Source organism: Acipenser ruthenus, chromosome 8 (assembly GCF_902713425.1).
Source record: "Acipenser ruthenus chromosome 8, fAciRut3.2 maternal haplotype, whole genome shotgun sequence".
Taxonomy (NCBI): Eukaryota; Metazoa; Chordata; class Actinopteri; order Acipenseriformes; family Acipenseridae; genus Acipenser; species Acipenser ruthenus.
In genome coordinates this window covers 2,532,628-2,553,799 of record NC_081196.1, presented here as the reverse complement: position 1 = coordinate 2,553,799, position 21,172 = coordinate 2,532,628, and the positions used below count along the sequence as shown (strand labels likewise).

The window sequence follows — 21,172 nt, the reverse complement described above, 5'->3', positions numbered from 1 at the left end:
CAATAGGCTTGTGTTTTCCATGTGGAAGGCTTGTTCTGTTAGTTGTCATTCTCTTGGTATTGCTGTTTTGCATGGCTGGGGCCGCTAGTTTGATGATCCGATTATTTCAGCTATGCAAATGTGAACCTGCTTGCTTGATTAGATTCACATCTCATTTTAACTACAGTATGTTTGTAATTTCATGGACTTTTTTTAGTTCTGTTTGGATCAGTGCAAAGTTTGCTTCCAAATAAGGAGAAACATTTCTATTCGTTTTATAGAATTGGCTATAAACAGCTTGGGTAGAAGCAGTTAAAAATACTCCCAGTTTAAAACTAGCTTTATAACAATTACACTTTTTTTTTCTTTTTTCTTCTGTGTTTTAAGCTTGGAGACAGACTTTGCAAACCGAATGAAAGCGGCGTCCTGAGTGGCTAAACATGCATGCACTGAGTAGTAAAAGGCAGGCTGAGTGGAAAACAATCCCGAGGATTTCTAAGTAAAGGTTCATGTACAGGGTCTCTTCCGGTGTCTCTAGTTAACATTGGCAACTGTTTGACACCAGCCCTCGACTCGTTTACACATGATCCTTCACTGAGCAGATGGTGTGGATTGAGGGGCAGTGAAAGGGGAGGATGTTTTGGAAAATTCTTCTGCTAAACCATGTGTGTTCTTAAGATAGAGCTGTGGGACCTGAGCTCTCGCTTGAAATGTGGGTTTATATGAACAAAGAAAAATCTGAATTGGGTCAAACAGTGAGGGTCTTGTTCGAATGTGTTACAGGTGACCTTTTGACCCCTGCAGGGGACGCTTCTTGAAGGTGCATCTGCAGAATTTATTTTGGGATGCGGGCACGCATGTGAAATGGCTTTCTGAGGCTAATTAAAAACATTTTAAAGTGCGGTATATCTCCATATGTGCATATGCTGCTTCAGTTCAGTTTCCTTACATGGAAACCCATTTATTAAATTATAAAAAGGGTTTTCTTTTGCTTGTCAGTAAGATGATCATTTCTATGTACGTGTTTTCAGTAAAAACGACATTGCATTTCAGAAAAAAAAGTAATTTGCATAGAGCATGCCCTACTGGAATAAAGACATTGACCTACTGTAGTTTTATATCTGTGTTAATAAAACCACAAATTGCATGTGCTATCAAAGCCACGAACCAGCTAACTACTGTGCATAACAAAACTCTGGTGCAACGAAACAACTAAACCATTGATTCGAAGCATAGCTACATTCATATATTTTGGATTTTTGGGTCATAAAATAGTTTGTTGCACAATCTCTGGTTAGAAAATGAAGTCTGCGTTGCAGCGAGAACACCACGTTCCTGTAGAGCTTGGCGTGTGGAGTTCTTCCAGGGTCTTTGCTGTGGGGTTTGTATTTATAAGCCATGTAGTCACAATGCTGCTCTGGGTGTTGATGCAAAACAGATTTTATCAAAGAGCTAGCTACTTAGAAGAGTTATTCTTTATATATATAAACATTCTTTATAGTTTAAACCCAGGGAAACTTGATTTAATAATAAGTAGTCCGTGAATGTCTGAACAGTGTATCTTCATCTACGCACAGAGCGGTTTCATTTTGGATTCAGATTGTGGTTGTGTGTTTTGAGTCCGCTATGGGAAGCTAGTAAGATCTGGTACGCTCTGTGCTCGTGCAGTGTTGCTTTTTTGTTTCACTTGTCTTAGATTCCTCCTTGCTACTCCCATATGAGATCTTACGAAAAGAAATACTGAGAATAAAGTGCTCTCAAGAGTGGAAGTTTGCAAATCTCAGCAGTGTGGCTCCAGTCACTTTCTCCCCGCTAAACATCCTCTTCGCTTGGCAGGGGCACTTCCTAGCCGAGGCAGTGCGATGTCTTTGGAAAGCCGCATGTGAAATGATGTGTGGAAAAGCTGATTTAATATCACAGGCCCAGGTTGCCTTGTTCTTGTTGCAAACTGGATTTTGAAGCTGTAAAAACGGTGCAACTTTCAGCAAAACGGCTCCTTTAAAGGTCTTAACCCTTTGCTGTCCAGAGTTCAGTATATTGGACATTAAGAAAATAATCATTAACTGCTGTTGGCATTAACATACCCTGGGCAGGAAAGGGTTAAGATGCACTAATATGTAAATGAGCTGCACTAGTAGTGTTGTTTCCTGGTCAGCAGAACTCCTTGCATTTTATTCTTTTCATCAGGGATTAACTGGCAGTACTTACAGCAGATTCGAATTTCACACTGCAGTAGCATATACTATTGTTTTATTGCTGCAGATCCTGTTCAGGGCATTTATTATTGACAGGGCTTTTCTACATGTCTGTCTTTCTGTGAGCACTGATCTATATCTCTGTCTGTCTGTCTATCTATCTGTCTGTGTTCTCGTGTGTGTCTCTTAAACTCTACCATTCAGCTCTGTGTAACACTGCTTGCTCAAGCTGCTGTTAATGCAAACCATCTCCTGCTGCTTTCTGGGGATCATGCAACTAACTTCCAAACCCAAAGCAATTCTCTCTAAGCACAAGAAGGGTTATTTACTTGGGCATCTCGTCAGCCCCACACGGCAGCGATTTTTGTTGTTGTTGTAAAATAAGGGACTTTTGAGAAAGCTGTTAAGCTAATGGTGATTTTTGTAAAACCTTGGTTTTATTACCCCTTTAACCAGCACAGTGAAGCCGTTTAAGATGCTTACGTTATATTTAAGATGGCAATAGAATGAGCAAATGCCAAACTTTGTAATTCAAAGGCACCCTGTGTGCTTGCATGGTACTCCAGTTAACACACAAGGCTCCCTCCTAATTATGCATCATCTATTAGGTAGGTAGGGTGTGCAGCTGTTGCATCAGTACAGGTCATGTCGTTGGTACTGTAGCTGTAAATTTAGTGCACAGATGAGACCGTTTTAACCTAGATACCTCTCCGATAGTGGTTGGTGTGATCTGAGATGCTTATAGGATGTAATACAACTGTGTTCCCAGTTCTGAACCCTGCTTTTTGTGTCTTGATTTTCTGAATTGCCCTTTTGCTAGTGGCACAATAAAAAGGTGAGGTTGGTTTTGTATCTGGGTTACAGGTTGTAGGATGTCCAGGGATAAAAAAAAAAGGTTAAAAGTTTTACTAAACATTTATTCAGCAGCCCCTGCATGTCATTCTAGGGTAGCTAGCTGGAGCACAGTACATGGTTCAGGCTTTCATTCGTGTGACATTAATACTTGTGATCTGATGGCACAGTACTAGTTCATTCTAGTAGAGCATTCCGGCTGTGTGTGTGCATTCCTAACCAAGTCATTAATAGCAAAAACAACACAAATAACTCCTAGCCAGTTTAGGGCTGTGCATCACAATGCTTTAGAGGTGCTTCATGTGCAGTTATGTTTTTAATGTTTAATATGTGGTCGGTCCAGGCTGTACTAAATTAGTGAAACAAACTAACTGCTGCTGCTACTGCTTGCGCTAATGATAAACTTTCTTCTCTCCTGTTGTTCTCTTTGTTTTGTTTTTTGTACTCTTGCTTTTTTAGGAAAAAACAAAACTTGACGCTGAAAGGGAAAAGCTAGAGAGGCTGCAGGAGCTTTTTTGTGAGCAGAAGACCCAGCTTGATAACTGTCCTGAATCCATGAGGGAGCAATTACAGCAGCAGCTAAAGAGGGTCAGTAGTGTGTAAGCACTGAGAAACCTGCCCAGCAGGGTGGAGGACTGGCCACTCTCTGGACATGACTTCACACAGGCTGGGTCTGCATTGCAACTTCTCTGTGCAGCGTCTTCCTCTTTGCTTGTTCTTTATTGTATGCAGGGTCCCGCCACTTTGTTTAAAAATATATTGTCTGTTCTTCAGGCAAGGTGGGTTTTCCTGGCCTGCAAAACGCAGAGCAACAGTAGTATCCATTTGGGGAAGGGAATACAAATCCCTACTCCCAGGAAAAGACTAACCCACAAAGATCTCTGCTTGTATAATTTAATCCAAAACTAGCTAACTCTGACTGCCCCGCTTTGCACATAACAAAGTCATGAAGTATTGAGGGCTGAGAGTTGAGGACAGCTTACTGTCCCCATCGACAGCCTAACTGTGAATTAACCCAGCATGTGAATTATTGAACCGAGAAACATTTTGGCTTTATACTCCCGAAAGATACAGACTGAGGAGATTCTTCACTGCCAGCTGCTATACGGTTTGTTTAAACTGTGTACCGTATTGTTTTTTTGGAGGGTAAGAGTTCAAATAAGCTGGCGATATTTCAGCTAGTAAGAAACTAAATGCAGGTTTTGTTTGTTTTATGAAGCAAAATATCAGCGAATATGGCCCCAAGAAAAAAGAGGAGAGAGAAAAAAAGCATACAATCTGCCCATTTAAGTGTGCTCTTCAGAGTGGTTTAAACCTGCTGACCAGCAATGCAGGACTGACTGGTACAGCTTTACTGCACACCACTCCTTGTCTGACATGGATGTGCCTGTTTCCAAGATCATGCAGCGCTCCTGATTTTTAGAGCTCACTACGACTGCCAGTGTAATTCCATATGAGAGGGCTGGTTTTAGATGCATCTGATCACTGTCCTGACTATTGCCTTATCTGCGGCATAAGATTGGCTTCTGAATGTGGAATGGCGTCAAACTAGGGTATGTGAAGATAGCATGTCATGTCCTGTCCTGTCAGAAAAAACAGATTTGTTTTCTTCCTGTTAGGTATTTAATCCTATATCTTAAAGGAAAGAAATTGGGTAAACCATACATCCTGCGCAATGCCTGAATTGCAATCCACTCAATTCAGTGTTCTGTGGGCGTTGGAGTAATAGACTACCTTCTCCAGGAGGGTTGAACCATTCCTGCCCCTAGTTAAGTAGCGATTACATCTCCGATTGGATCCCTGTTTCTGTTGGAGACACCCTTATAAACATTTACCACAGTAACAGCATAGCAAAGTGTAAATACATATAGTGCAAGCATGGTAAAGCAAAGGTAAGCATGATTAAGCCCAGAGAGCTATTGTAAATGCATAGTATAACCATGGGGAAACTGACAAGTCACTGTGCAAATTTACCATGGTAATCTTTCATAAGTGTGTTATTCATGATTCAAGTTACATTAAGTGATTGTGCAAGAACTCCTGGTTGTTCAGATTAATTGCACCATGTCGTCATACTCCTACTTAATGAGGATCACTGGATCTCGATCTGCTGCTTTGCAGTTGCAATGCTTCCAGACTGCAGGTCCCTACTGGAGAGACTGGGTTCCCTAACCAACAGCTCTGTCATTTGTCCCCCTAGGATGCTGATCAGCTGGAAGTAGAAACCAAGAGGTTTGAGGATCTGGAGTTTCAGCAGCTTGAGAAGGAGAGCCGTCAGGACGAGGAGAAGGAAAACACAGTGCAGCAGCTCCTTCGAGAGATCGCAGAGTACCAGCGCAGCACCGTCTCCAGGAAGGCAAGTCATAGTCTTCTTCATGTTCCTATAGAATCTAATAGTCTTCTTCATGTTCTTATAGAAGCTTATAGTCTTCATGTTCTTATAGAAGCTCATAGTCTTCATGTTCTTATAGAAGCTCATAGTCTTCATGTTCTTATAGAAGCTTATAGTCTTCATGTTCTTATAGAATCTCATAGGCTTCATGTTCTTATAGAAGCTCATGGGCTTCATGTTCTTATAGAAGCTCATAGGCTTCATGTTCTTATAGAAGCTCATAGTCTTATTGCTCATGTTCTTATAGTTCTCTTCTCTGGAATAATGTTTAATAAGGTTAATCCACAGTTTTTATTGATCAGCTAAGGTCCGTATTTTATGAAATCTTTGTCTGACAACTAAGTCAGCTGCTTGAAACTCGAGGTCCTGTTTCGGTGTGGTGAAGGAATGGATGCATCAAGGCTCTATCTTCATTCACACACTACCCTGCAAGTGCACTCCATTAGCCAGCACTGAATTTGACTCCCCCAGAATTGCCACCCCAGATCCAGTCGAGAATAGCAGCTGAATGCTCTCATCATGAGTACATGTACAATCTGTCCCGTTTCGCTTGCTTCCTGTACAGGAAAGGCTCTTGACTTTGAAGAAACAGGCCAATCAGATTGCACAGCAAGCTCAGAGTGAAAAGGATAATTTTCTGAAAGAAAAGAACAATTTGTTACTCATGCTACAAAGAGTAAGTTGACCATTTTATTTTCTGTCACAATGTGAGCTACATGTCCGATCTGTGCATATGATGATTCAGCTGCATGCATGCATATATACAGTGCCTTGCAAAAGTATTCGGCCCCCTTGAACTTTGCGACCTTTTGCCACATTTCAGGCTTCAAACATAAAGATATGAAACTGTAATTTTTTGTGAAGAATCAACAACAAGTGGGACACAATCATGAAGTGGAACGAAATTTATTGGATATTTCAAACTTTTTTAACAAATAAAAAACTGAAAAATTGGGCGTGCAAAATTATTCAGCCCCTTTACTTTCAGTGCAGCAAACTCTCTCCAGAAGTTCAGTGAGGATCTCTGAATGATCCAATGTTGACCTAAATGACTAATGATGATAAATAGAATCCACCTGTGTGTAATCAAGTCTCCGTATAAATGCACCTGCACTGTGATAGTCTCAGAGGTCCGTTTAAAGCGCAGAGAGCATCATGAAGAACAAGGAACACACCAGGCAGGTCCGAGATACTGTTGTGGAGAAGTTTAAAGCCGGATTTGGATACAAAAAGATTTCCCAAGCTTTAAACATCCCAAGGAGCACTGTGCAAGCGATAATATTGAAATGGAAGGAGTATCAGACCACTGCAAATCTACCAAGACCTGGCCGTCCCTCTAAACTTTCAGCTCATACAAGGAGAAGACTGATCAGAGATGCAGCCAAGAGGCCCATGATCACTCTGGATGAACTGCAGAGATCTACATCTGAGGTGGGAGACTCTGTCCATAGGACAACAATCAGTCGTATACTGCACAAATCTGGCCTTTATGGAAGAGTGGCAAGAAGAAAGCCATTTCTTAAAGATATCCATAAAAAGTGTCGTTTACAGTTTGCCACAAGCCACCTGGGAGACACACCAAACATGTGGAAGAAGGTGCTCTGGTCAGATGAAACCAAAATCGAACTTTTTGGCAACAATGCAAAACGTTATGTTTGGCGTAAAAGCAACACAGCTCATCACCCTGAACACACCATCCTCACTGTCAAACATGGTGGTGGCAGCATCATGGTTTGGGCCTGCTTTTCTTCAGCAGGGACAGGGAAGATGGTTAAAATTGATGGGAAGATGGATGGAGCCAAATACAGGACCATTCTGGAAGAAAACCTGATGGAGTCTGCAAAAGACCTGAGACTGGGACGGAGATTTGTCTTCCAACAAGACAATGATCCAAAACATAAAGCAAAATCTACAATGGAATGGTTCACAAATGAACATATCCAGGTGTTAGAATGGCCAAGTCAAAGTCCAGACCTGAATCCAATCGAGAATCTGTGGAAAGAACTGAAAACTGCTGTTCACAAATGCTCTCCATCCAACCTCACTGAGCTCGAGCTGTTTTGCAAGGAGGAATGGGCAAAAATTTCAGTCTCTCGATGTGCAAAACTGATAGAGACATACCCCAAGCGACTTACAGCTGTAATCGCAGCAAAAGGTGGCGCTACAAAGTATTAACTTAAGGGGGCTGAATAATTTTGCACGCCCAATTTTTCAGTTTTTTATTTGTTAAAAAAGTTTGAAATATCCAATAAATTTCGTTCCACTTCATGATTGTGTCCCACTTGTTGTTGATTCTTCACAAAAAATTACAGTTTCATATCTTTATGTTTGAAGCCTGAAATGTGGCAAAAGGTCGCATAGTTCAAGGGGGCCGAATACTTTCGCAAGGCACTGTACATATACATGTGTGTGTATATATATATATATATATGCATCTGTATCGTCCCCAGTTATAACGTAGCAAACCAATATGTTTTCTCCCAGTGTTCTTAATTAGAACATGTTCCATTAGCCCCTTTTTGAAGTTCCATGCCTCATTGTTTAGATCTGCGTTTTCAGTTACAATGTTAGGACAAGTGAACTCAAATATCTTGCTTACACTGGTAGGGGAAGAGGGAAGGTTAAAACACTTTTGATTATTGTTGTCCTCTTTCTGACCAGGAGAAAGAGAAACTAGGCAACCTGGAAAAGAAGTACTCTGAACTGACTGGAGGGAGAGGGTTTCCTGTCAACCCCAACAGCATGAAAGAGGTAAACAGGGCTTCACTTCACTGGCATATTGCACAAGACTTGGCATACGATTGTTTTGTGGAATGTGTTCCCTTAACTGCTTTTGCATTGTGTTGCTGTTTGGAAAAAGAAAAGATTTCCTGTTCTTGCCCAACTGTAAAAAAAGAAAGATCAGATGCATTCACGGGTGTGTTTATTGTCCCTGTTTGAACTGGTGTTTTTAATCTGAAGATCCCTTGGTGCTGTTTGGAAGATCCTTAACTGCAGAGCTTCCATTTCTTTCCTTTTGAATTGTCTTATTTTCCTAAACCTTTGGAGTAACTGTAGCCTCTTGCGTAGAAACAAAAAGCAAGCCTTGTATGTGTCTGACATTTTCAGTTCTTCTTCAACCCAGGGTGGTCCTTGCTCTCTACGTTTTTGCGTCTTGAACTGAGATGCTTGTTCAGTGATTGATTAGTTTTAGCGGCCTCTCGCTCTGTGTTTAAATGATCTCCCGTGATCATTGAGGAAGCCTGGAGGTATTCGCTGTATCTGTTGCTGCTCTGGATTCTGTCCTTACAGCAGAGGTTTTTTTTTGTGTAGGTGTGCTTCCCGCTTGCTGACGTGTGTAGACTTCACTGTGGTTCCCAGCCCCACTCTTCCTTGTCTCTGCTTCCAGCTGACCTGCTCACTTTCTCCTCTATCTTATCTTCACTTCCCCTTAAGAACTCCAAGGTACTGCAGCTTGACAGCGCGGACGGGTTGCATGCAGGGCATGTCTCCTGAATGTGTGGCATGCCTGCCCTTTATCAAAGCTCACCATAGTGAAAGCACCGTGGAATAAAGCATAGTGAAAGCATGGGAAAGAATAGAGGTATTCTAAAATATATGTGCTAAATACATAGTATAAACATGGCAAACCAGGGTACTCTGTGCTAAATACATAGTATAAACATGGGAAAAGCATGGGAAGGAATTACCGTGCAATGCCTGTCCGCTACAGATTGCTTCCTTTTGTGCTCTAAATCAAAGGGCATGTTCTCAACAATTACTGCAAGCGAGGTTCAGATACCATTGGACACAAACAGGACCTAGTGTTGCAACTATATAGCCATGCTACAACCCCCGCATTCCACACTAAATAAACTATATTAGATCATTTGAGTGTCTTTCTGATAAAACTATTGCATTTTATATTCACTTTATGCAGCATTTATTTTAATTTATTGACATTTTCTTTAAAAATGAATGTATATTAAAATTGTAATGTTGGTTTATTTAACTCGTTAAAATGGAGACTACTACTTGCTGAGAGTGTAAAATCCCCTTTTCTGTAAAGGCCCGGAGGGGAAAAGATTAAGCCAAAACCCACTAAGCTAATCAACACTGGTTTCCCAGTCCAAGATTAAGTAAACTAATGTGAATATCCGTAAGTAAATCATTTAGCTATTAAACCGGATTTGCTTTGGCATTATCCTAAAATCCAGAAGGTGCTATGCTGATAATTGGGCAACCACATCAGTAACGACCTGGCTCTGCCAGATTACAAACAGACACTGTGTTGCTGTATGGCGGCTCGCTTGAGGAAGAGAAAGAGGGGATTCTGAAATGTGATTGGATCACACTAAACCATGTGGAGTGAATTAACACAAACCTCAACTAAATCTAACCATAACCTCTAATGCAAATGGCTTGCGGATTAAATATTGCTTCAGTAATCAAAACCACTTGCTCAAGTGACAGTATGTTTGTCCTTTTTGCTGCCTGTGATTCCCCTAACTAATGTTCCCTGTGAATGCACATGGTATTAATCCCTGTTACCTGTTCTGTGCTTCTGCTTGTTTCTTATTTCCCATCAATTCCTCCTCCAGGGTTATGTCACAGTAAGTGAGATCAATGAGATCTATGGCAATTCCGGGAGCACGCCCCCCCTCCCCGCACAGCCCCCCCCCGCTGCTGTTCCCGTTGAGCCGGCTCAGGAAGCCCCCGCCCCTCCCAGGCAGGCAGCACGGTCCCCCCAGGAAGAGGTTTGTTTGCTGAGACAGCTCCCTGCTTTCTGTGTGTGTTACGAAAGAGCCAAACTGTCTGGACTGGAGAGCGTTTCCTTCATCCCTGGACACGCGTGTGTGCGTGTGCGTGTGTGCGCAATGGTGCAATCATCGTACTATAGGTTTATAAGTTTATAAGTTTTGTGTGGGCGTCTCTTATCTTGGGCAGTTTGAGTGAGAGGACTGCAAGGTTGAGCTGCAGAAAATGATGGCAAGTTACAAGCCACTAAGCAAATTAAACTGTGCAGAATAATTTGTTATAATAAGAGATGCCAAACAAGCAATGTATTTCTGTATTATAAATCACACACATGAAGATTGTACTCAGGAACTACTTAAGCAGAAGAGTTTATTTTTGGTGATTTCTAACACACTTTCTATGATTTGTTACAGTTTGTATTTCCCAGGTTGTTTTTATTTGAACTTGTATTATGTTGCATCTTAAATGGATACTTTAACCCATCTACGTCCTATTAAGTCTGTTCTGAATGTTTTTTCTATAGTTTTGTTTTTTTCGTTGTGTCATTGTTTGCTGCTAACTATTCCAGCAAAATATTGCTGAGAATTCTGTGGGGCAGTGATGTGAGGGAAGCATATTGGTGTTGCACTGTACACTGAAGCCCATAGGCAAGGCATTGAAGCCTGTGCAACACTTACATGCTTCCTCCCTTCCCCACAATTAGCTTTGAGGAGCCTTTTCTGAATCCTGTTTTACTGGAATAGTTGACAAGTAATGACCTAAGCTGGAACAGCAACAGAGAATCACACAGAACACATAGAACAGGATTTTGAAGAGGTAGGAAGTTAAATAGTAGGACTCCTACTGCATAGCAGTTTCATCCATTCCAGAGTTTATTATGAGCTTGATTGGACACAGAGTATAGGCAACAAGCTCAGGTGTGTCTTAACTCACAGTAAAAGCAGGAATGGATCAAGCTGCTATGCAACGAGTCTTATGTGCATCCTTGCAGATGATAGCAGGCCTGGTCATTGGGATTGTGCTCTTGTTCTTTTTCTATCTTGTTGCAAGAGCATCAAGGGGGGGGGGGGGGGGGAGTACTTCTTCCTTGGGTGTGGATCCTGCAGGTCCCAAGCTGGGTGGCTTGTGAGCTTAACAGAGTACCAGCCAGCCCCCTTGGATCCCCTCCAAACTGCAGCCCTCCAGGCTATTACTGCATACCGTGTTACAGACGTTATGTACAGTTGCTAATAGTTAAGGATCACATGCACCTCGTAAAACAATAGGATCTTATGTAATGAAGGCTTAAACAGGAGCTTATTAAAATCAGTAATGTGTGTGTTGTGTTTTTTTTTTTTTTTTTATTAAACTTGGCACTTGGAAAGTGGTGGTTCATGGTGTTCATAACGAGACTTTAAAGAAAACACCCCTCATTGATTCAAGATTTTATTTGCATCAAAATCTGCATCTGCAGTTGGTGTTGGTGCAGTATTTACACACACTTTCAAATCGGATTCCTTCTTGTCTGTGCAGAAAAGTCAGATCTGTAAAGAGGAAGTCTGGAATGTGTATTCCAAGTCGTCTGGTGCTGTACACGGGATTGAATAGTCTGCTCTGTGAAATCGTTTACTCAAGGGAGAGTGTGTGCGTGTGTGCGTGTGTGTGTGTGTGTGTGTGTGTGTCTGAATGTAGCTACCTGTTTCCAACACGCATCGGATGGCTTGTTTCACTCAGTCCCTTTCAGAGAGACTCCAGTGTTTGTTTTGCTGTGCTCGGAGCACAGTCGATCCTGTCGACACATTGGACAGCTTGACTCCGGGCGTGTTGCTTACAACAAACACATTCAGACAACCTAGAAATGAATTGGCAGCGACGGCTCTGGGTGGCTCTGCTATCAGTCCCATGGTAGGCAGCTGCTGAGCCCGCAGCAACAAGCGAAGAGGCATCTTTACTAGATCCTGTGTCACTGTCTGTTAGACACAAGGCTGTCTTTGTGCTTTGTGTTTTATGGAGTTTGTTGAAAGGTTTGAGAGACAGTATTTTAAGTTGTTGGATAAATAAGGTGATCGACAACATCTTTAGATGCTAGTAGCAGGGAAGGGGTCAGTTCCTGTTTTTCAATTCAAATCATTTTTCTTGAATGAATTTCCAATTTCCTTTGAAGAAATTGGAATTAATATTTTCTGTGATTGTTCAACTGCTTTCATTTGAAGCCAGTTTAATTGACTAACAGTGACTTCAGTTTATGTTATTTTGTTGCCACTGTGAGACGCTCATTTTTTTACAGAATACTGCAGATTGCAATTTTGATCCATGATGTGTTGGGCTTGATTTAAGAGGAAGAGGAATGGGAATTGGACTTTGAAAAACAGGGATTGACTCAGACTCTGGGTAGTAGTTTCCTGTCACGTTACATTTTATTGTATGATTTGTTGTTACAGAAGTATTTTAGATTTCTACCATTGTATGTTAATTGCACTATACAGATGGTTACTAAAATTCTCTAAAACTACTCTTAATGGAGTGATGCTCTTTAAAAAAAATCTATTTCTAAATTATTAATTAACATGAAGGAATCCCCTTTATAACTGAATGATGTTAGGTTGTTCTTTTTTTGCATTCACTTTAATTAGGACTATATGCAGTGCAGCACTATAGACTGAGAAAGCTGTAGTTCACATGGTTTGATTTGTAGCTTGACAGTTGGTACCTGGAAGTAGTGGTTAAAACCTTATGTCTGTTGTGTTGTATTAGAAAAAAAAAATACCAAGCAAAAAAACAAAGACCTGCAGCACTGAGCTAGTAATTAATAAGAGGTAAGACATGGATTTTGAATCCTGTGTTTCTCTCTCCTGCACTCTAATATTCATGTTCACTGTTGGTGTCTCTTCTCTTTCTTTTTCTTTCTCGCTCTCTCTGTTTTCCTCCCCCTCTCTCTCTGAAAAGTCGTGCTCTGGGTGTGCTTCTCCTCGCCCCCTCTCTCCTCGCCCTGTTCCTAAGCCTCCATCGGTGCACTGGCCGGAGGTCATGGTTACTTATGTTGACCCCTCCCCTTTACCTGAAACTCCTCCCCCTCCACTGCCCATCAAAAAGCACCGTCGCCACAGGCAGGTAATGTCTTGGGGGATTTGCACGGAACGTTTTCATTTGCCACCGACGCTAGCCTGCAAACCTGAATGTTTTTAAATTTGGATTTTATAAACAGTGTGGCTATAAACACTTGTGTTCGTATGCTTTGTGAGCTGCTAACCTTGCAGTCGTATGCTTTGAGCTGCTAACCTTAGCAGAGCTTAGTCGAGCTATTGGTACTCTTCTGTAGTAGCTCTACCAAGCACACCTACAGCACACAGCTCTTGCACACTGTGCTGCTGCTGTGGTACCTGTGAGGTGCACGCACCAGGTCATGTGCAGCGTGATTCCTGCCAGGGGTCATTTGTGCAAAAAGGTGTTGAGATCTTGAAAAGATATCTCCATCTGGAATAGCAGGAAAGGAAACCAGTCTTGGCTATGCCCTGACACAACACTTGTAGTTTTATAGATGGTTAACACACGTTTTTTGCTATTGCAGTGCTGTGTTTATGGTAGTTTGATTGTATACTACAGGAAAATGACGCAGGCTGTGAAGCAGCGCTGTATTTGTTACTGTTGAAAGGATTAAAGGCCATTCATCTGCATCACTGGGTACAAAGGGTAGAAGCTTGTTTCCTATCAGCCGGTGCCTCGGCCTGCCACAGTCTTTGCACTGGGATGATTCCTTTCTCCTGGTCTGTGGCTCTAGAACAGAGTAGTGCTAATAGGTGAAAGAGTAACTGTATCAGAGGACGGCTGGAGAGAAAAGCATGCCTGCCCAAGCTGGGAGTCCACTGACCCTGGCAGACCAAGAGAACAGCAATCGAAAGGAACAGCAGAAGAAGCCTGAACCGAGGACACGATTGCAGGGGAGCTGCAGGGAAGCCTTGTGTGTGACGCTTCAGTTAAAACGATGATCACTGGAAGATTTCTAATAGGTGTGGCCATGCAAATAGATTTGTATTTGAATGCATGTGGTTTCCCCTTGTGCCTCCTCCTTGCCTCCCCGAGTGTCTGTCTTTTTTGTGTAACAAGTACAATAGAAGGCAGTGTTTTACATGGTGGTTAAGGTTTTCATGTGCTGTCCTTGTAAGATCACATCATCATTGCTTCTTAACTGTGCTGATTTGATTGTGTGTGTATACAGCAGCTCTCTATCTGTATAAAATCAGTCTTTTCATTTGTCTACTTTGTGAAGCATTTTCGAACCCTGGAAGAACGGAAGAAATCTAGCAAGGATGGGACGTACCTGAGCGACACGTTGCCCCGGAAGAAAAGCGCCCCCGCGGTATCTCCCCAGTTCAGCAGTGCTACTCTTGGACGCAGCGTCACCCCCAAGGTGAGCTCCTGGAATACAGCACACCCGAGCAGCGCTGGACCTGCATGAACACTGCTGTGCACATCACAGCTCAAAGGGATGCTGTCTTGATCTAATAGTTCATTACTTACCTGTTAAATCTGCTATTCGTGTTCTGTATGATTCTCTATTGTCTGCTTAGATCATTATTATCTGTCATGCTTAACCATTCCAGCAACAAGTGCCTATGAAAAGACTCTTAGGGCTGATTGATTGTGATGAAGGGAAGCATGTTAGAGTTGCACCATGCACTGAAGCCCATGCAACACTAATATGTTTCCCCACCTCTTCATCACAATCTGCCTTCAGAGGTCTTTCAGAGGTCTTTCATTTTTTGCTATTTCTCATAGCATATGGGCTGAGCCTTCACTGTACAGTAGATCATGTTTTTGGAGGTGGAGTAGTCATATGTAGTAGATCTGAAGATCTAGACTGGGCTAAAACCCGTTTTGTGCAAACTGTTGCTGTATTGATTTACTCACTCAATGCACAAAACCTTCCAATATTTTTTGCTAGAATAGTTAGTAAGCATGGCAAATAATGAACTAAGCAAAAACAATAGTATAAAAGTGTACACGTTAAACGGGTAATAAATAGTGCTAGGAAAATGTAGATGGCATAAAATCCCTTTAATATTATAGCTGTAGTGCATTGTGGCTAGGTTGTTTACTTGTCCTTAAGTCACCCCCTCCAAAACGAGGACCACTGCTTATGAAAACGCAATGCTTGTGATTGCAGAATGTAGGAGTTGACAAACTTCCAAGCAGGCGGATTGTCCTGTTACTGTTTTGAAAAGATGATGACTGTAATGAGTTTGGTCTCCATCCAGCATTCTGGCCTGGTTTCTAGCAAGGGAGTTCTGCATACGGTGAATGTGACGGCTCTCTGGCACAGCCTAGCTGTACCTCCCCACCACACACACTGAACTGTCCTGGGGAACTGAAGCAGAAGTGCCACAGCACAGTTAGTGGATTCTGTTGAAGTACAGCTATGTTCAGAAACCGTGTACCGGTGCCAATAGGGTTTCTAGCACATCGACAACTGCAAACAAAAAGGTTAGATTCTTGGGGAAACCAAAACTCCTTTTCTAAATTGGGGAGCAAACAAACAGGTATTAAACAAAATCATGCATTTTAAAAAAGGAAAAAACTCTGAAATATTTTTTTCTTTTTTTTTCTTTTTGTGTTTGTAACCCTTTCATGCATGAAATATTGAAAATAGCTGAGAAGGGTAATTTTGCATGCATGAAACAGTTCAAAAGAAAGTCATGAGTGTGTGTGTGCTTGCTTCACGCAGTCTCACTTACCACTGGTCCAAAGTGCCAGCTGTGGCAGCATGCTTCCTCGCAACCTGAGCGTCTCCCCGAAGGACCTGGAGCCCAGGAGGAAACATAAGGGTGAGTCCTTACTGGGGTGCTAGCTGTGCTTTTAAGACATTGTACATATCCTGGTTGTTTAGCGCCGTACACAGTAACTCCACATTTGCAAGTTGTTTCTAGGTAGCAGTACTACAGCAAGCCTTTTCCAATCGTCTGTAACAACACAAGAACATCTGAAACTGTGTTTTAAACATTACAGTTTTAAATATGATTTAGTAGTCTGTATGTGTTTGTGTGTGGGACGACGGGAGAATCGGTCAAAACCAGCCATTGATGTCATGAAGTTATGATGCAGAGGTAAAAGGTTCAACTGAAAGACCAGACATCATCTTTTTTTTTTTTTTTATTTATTCGCTATTGTCAATGGCTGCTAAGTCACAGAAACTTTAACATGTGTAATCATCCTAGGTCTTTCAAAGTGCTAAAAGTTCAACAATATGGAATAACTGTCAAATGTTATTAATTCAAGTTCCACATGTTGCTGATTTTAGGACTGTGCTTCTCCTAGCTGAGCTTCAGTGTATATCCCGTTCTTTGAGGAGTAGTTACAGCTGTAGTAAATCAGAAAATGTACACTGAGCTGAAATGCATGTGCTCTGCAAACTGTTCATTTCTTGTCCAATAAGACAATGGGTTTTCCTTTGCAGAAATATATTTAGACAGTGTGCACAAAAACGCATAGAACAGTTTTTTAAGGAGTTGTCAAGTTTGTTAATAAACATTATTTTAATATAATATAATCTCCCATGAACTGCAGACTTGGTTTAATGTTTAATGTATTAAATAAGCTTTGAAACACTCCTTAAGAAAACATTACGTACAGTTTTGTGACCAGGGTCCTATATTTCCACACTAACCCCTGTCCGTGCTCTCATCTTTCTCTCCTCTTCATCACTACAGGGAAGCCTAAGAAAGGTATGGGGTTTGTGCATGTCTGTGCTGCTGATGCATGTAGGCGTACTATACTCTACTATACTATATTAATACTCTTTTATGGAGGAGTTTGGCCAGATTGTAAATGAATGCAGCGCATCTCTAAAAGAGGAAGGTCTGAAAATGTTCACCCTGTATATCATCCAGCTGTCGATTTTGAATGTTCTTTGTGTAAAGAGTAGAGTTTTGGCAATCCAGTGGTCTGACTTCTTGGTGTATAGAAAGCCCCTTTCACTGTGGCTCACTCTACCCGGGTCGGGACCCGGTGTCATGCGGGTCGGCTATGTGATTCCACACTGCTTATGAAGAAGCCGTGTCCATCACCGGCGCATCATAGGCTATACAGAGAACTCTGTCTAAGAGGGCTTCACAGTAAAGAACAGGGGGAGTGTGAGATTTTGTGATCGCTGTTCCTGGTTGGGAACGGGTGATTATTATACACATGCTGAATGCACTGGAATAACGGTGTGTGTTTTCTCAGTGGTGTGATTTCATAGGCTTTGCTCGGTGTTCAGTGCTTGACTTCTTCTCTGCATGCTTTGCTTATGGAGAGGTGGTATTTCTTTTTCTGTGGAGCCTGCTGCTCTGTGGCACGGTCATTGCAAGCCTGGTGTTTTCTGATGGACGGGCTGGTCTGTTGCAGACTCGCATCTTGAGTAGTGTCTGTTTGTTTGTGAAGAGCCTGTGTACAGTTTGCCAAACCTCTTACTACTCCGTAAATGATCAGAGTTTGTGAACAGCAAGCATATTGATTTTGTTTTAAAACTTACCTTTTAGGATCAGCATCACATTCAAAGGGGATGCCTGAAAAAGGTAATTTCTGAGATCCTGTCAGCGTGAGCTATTGAAACACCAGTCCACAAGCAGAGACCTATTCCATTTACAAGAGATCAAATTGTGATCTGGGAAGTGTCTGCAGAGGGATCTCGGTCGAGTGCTGTGTGTGCTGTAGATGCCAGCCTGTGTGTGTACAATATCACCTAAACAAACTGCATTTATCAGTGTGCCATGTCTGCTAATATGGTCACTCCTTTAAAAGGGATGCATTTAATAAGGACATGGGGCTGATGCTGTCCAGGAATTCTACCTGTTTCCAGATTCTTCATGAATCCAGGGCAGCTTCGAAATGATGATATCCAAAGATGGAGAGAAGACCCCTGTTGAATAGCAGTTTCACCCATTCCAGGAATTACTACAAGCCCGATTTAGCCATGGTGTATAGGTAACAAGCTCAGGTGTGTCTTATTACTCAAGGCAATGTAAAACCAGGACTGGATCACACTGCCATGCAATGGGAGTTTTAGTTCCTCTGATCTCTCATAAACCATTCAAGCCGCATTGCTTTAATCTCAGTGATACAGACAGCACCCTTTGGCATAGTGTCTTAAAGTTCATACGCTGCTCTATTCTAGAATTCTCTCAATACACTTCCATTACAGTAGATAGTAACCAATGCACTGCCACATTGTTACAGCCTTTGGACCAGGGGTGTCCATCACCGTCCTGGAGGGCCAATCCACTCCAGGTTTAACAGGTCAAATGAGACCATGAACTACTTCAGGGTCTGGATGGAGGTGTAATTTAGAACAGGGTTGGAACAAAGACCAGGAGTGGAAGGGCTAGCTTTGGTCACCCCTGCTCTGGACATGCAGATCTTTTTCATCCAATTTACTTTTACAAATCACTCGATCTGATATGACATAACACCTTTGATTAGACTTTGTGTGGTTTGTAGACGCTCTCGTTTGTCTGTGTGCAGTGCCTGTGTGTGTGTGTCTGTGTTCCTAGCTCTGAATCTGATGCAGAAGCTCTTGTTTGTCTGTGTGCAGTGCCTGTGTGCGTGTGTGTGTGTGTCTGTGTTCCTAGCTCTGAGTCTGATGTAGAAGCTCTCGTTTGTCTGTGTGCAGTGCCTGTGTGTGTGTCTGTGTTCCTAGCTCTGAGTCTGATGTAGAAGCTCTCGTTTGTCTGTGTGCAGTGCCTGTGTGTGTGTCTGTGTTCCTAGCTCTGAGTCTGATGTAGAAGCTCTCATTTGTCTGTGTGCAGTGCCTGTGTGTGTGTGTGTGTGTGTGGTGTGTTCCTAGCTCTGAGTCTGATGTAGAAGCTCTCGTTTTGTGTGTGTGTGTGTGTGTGTGTGTGTGTGTGTGTGTGGTGTGTTCCTAGCTCCTAGTCTGATCCGTGTGCTGTCACAGACTCACCGACTCTAAACTGAAGGGAACATTCAGTGCCTTCTTTCTGGTAGAGTTACTGCCTGTACAAAATTAAAATAAAGGTACTCTGTCATTAGATACCCTGTATATAATACACGTAAGCGATATCATGTATGAGTTACTATTTAGGAGAACCTAACTGGAACATGAGAAACAAGAAACTACATGTCTTCAATGTCCAGAATACGTGCCCTAGGAAATGCTTTTTTTTTTTTTTTTGTGTGTGTGTGTGTTTGTTTTCCTTACTGTATGTTAAACTGTTCTTTGAAATCTCAGAATAAACTTGTAACTCTCTCTAAAAAGGTTTCATGACAGGTAAACTTGATTTTAAATAATAATAATAAAAAAAAACATCCTTAACCAAACATTCCTTAAACAGTTCTGTAAATAGACAGGGGGTTAAATACTGCAATAATGAAATGCAGATTATAAATTTCTGTTTTTTTTTAGTTAATAATGACCTAATAAAATGAAGTTTAGATTAAGTTACCGGAAGTGACATGTTAATTGCGATCCTAATCTGTACAGTCCTACAGTGTAACTCTGGATAGGGGTGATGTACTTTTGGAATCATTAAAATGGAAAAGTCTTTTTCCATTTTCACTGATTGATTGTTTTTACAGCCAGTCATAAAGTAATGTTTTATTATAAGCCTGTTTTATTAGAATGTCTGGATCCAGTCGGTTTGGAATTCCAGCAGCCTCATTACATTTTTTTTTTTGTATACTTTGCACCACATGTGGTTTTACTATGATACCATGTATTTCATACCTGAGTATTTCAAAAACAGCGTAACTGACTTTTTTTTTTCCTCCCCCTATTAGGGCATAATCACGACCATATGAGTGAAGAACAAAGACAGAGATCTCCTGAGTTTTATAGCAGAGCAGCATCTGAGAGTAATGTGTATTTGGATTCGTTCCACTACGCTGACGACGGATACAAGGACCGTGCATTCGACACTCTGAGCCTGGACAGCTCGGACAGTATGGAGACCAGCATATCCGCTTGCTCCCCCGACAATATCTCCAGGTAAGCGTCCCGGATTCAAAGAGCGGTTCTCCAAGTCTGTAGGGATTTGAAATGGTGTGCTGTATTACTCTCCCAGTCCAGTGGTGCCGCAGTACACAGGCGCTTTAATCCGTGTTGGGTCATTTACATCTGAACCGGACCGGTAAAAGTTACTGTTGCAGCAATTCATCATTTTTTTGGTTCGAAAGCCTCTGAAACCAGCTTTAAAGTTATAATTCCGTACTGTCGTAGGATTTTTATTTATTCCTAACCAGGAATATTTTGACCACCTTCAGACATGTGGGGAGAGGACTTACACAGCTCTTTTGCACAAATACAAGTCACGCTGCTTGGTGTCCAGCTGGCCACCTGAGCTGCTCGGTTTTGTCACCGGCTAGTTGATTACACAACCTTGTCATGGCACCATGTGGCCGTTGGCCTATCGCTAGTGAAGACGAGGTTCAGCTGCTCTCGCACACATCTCTAAAGTGAGTGCGGTCTGCACCATGGGAGTCCATTGGAACGGTACTCGGATTTCAGTGTCTGTTTTCAGCGGTGGGTTTGGGTTTGGGTTGGCTGTCTTGAGCACTCCATGTGTGAGTGCTGCAGCATCTACCCTGTCCCGTCAGGGTGTCGGTATCTCCAGTCTGCATCATGGTGTTCATTTCCCACATGGTCTCATCACAGACTCTGGAGACCAGCACTGGCAATGCCTTTCTAACAGTTAGGTCTTTCTGCAGCTATGAGGGCCCATGCTTATTCCCATAGCGTTGCAAAGAAGTGTGTGTTTTGAGTTTAGAGAGCATTGACCAGTCAGATACTGCAAAGATTCAAAGAATCTGGTTGGACCTTAAAGGGGTGTAGTATTTAAATTGTGCTGTAGAGTTCGAAGTCCAGTTTCCTTTTGATTCGGTACACCATTACACCCCTTCATTATACTTCCTTGTACTATTACAATCCACTGAACTGCTTTGCGTTCTTGAAACTGCTTGTGGTAAATGCTAACAGTACACAACAAATGAAATTACAATTGCAGTGCAGGGATCCCTGCGGGAGCCTCTCCTGCTGTTACTCTGCAGAGTT

At 42.1% G+C, this 21,172-nt stretch overlaps 1 protein-coding gene across 3 annotated transcripts in view; it reads left to right on the top strand.

The window, feature by feature from the left end:
* Positions 1-21,172, top strand: part of LOC117407362 (pleckstrin homology-like domain family B member 2) — a 66,996-nt gene that overhangs the window by 37,652 nt on the left and 8,172 nt on the right. Inside the window, exons 10-19 of one of the 3 annotated variants that reach the window (XM_059028020.1) lie at positions 3,486-3,614; positions 5,227-5,382; positions 5,984-6,094; positions 8,080-8,169; positions 9,999-10,154; positions 13,081-13,245; positions 14,402-14,542; positions 15,857-15,956; positions 17,649-17,684; positions 19,903-20,110. In XM_059028020.1, coding sequence (XP_058884003.1) covers positions 3,486-3,614; positions 5,227-5,382; positions 5,984-6,094; positions 8,080-8,169; positions 9,999-10,154; positions 13,081-13,245; positions 14,402-14,542; positions 15,857-15,956; positions 17,649-17,684; positions 19,903-20,110 — 1,292 coding nt within the window. The remainder of the gene's footprint in view (positions 1-3,485; positions 3,615-5,226; positions 5,383-5,983; positions 6,095-8,079; positions 8,170-9,998; positions 10,155-13,080; positions 13,246-14,401; positions 14,543-15,856; positions 15,957-17,648; positions 17,685-19,902; positions 20,111-21,172) is intronic. The other 2 variants (XM_059028021.1, XM_059028022.1) reach the window with 2 other exon arrangements.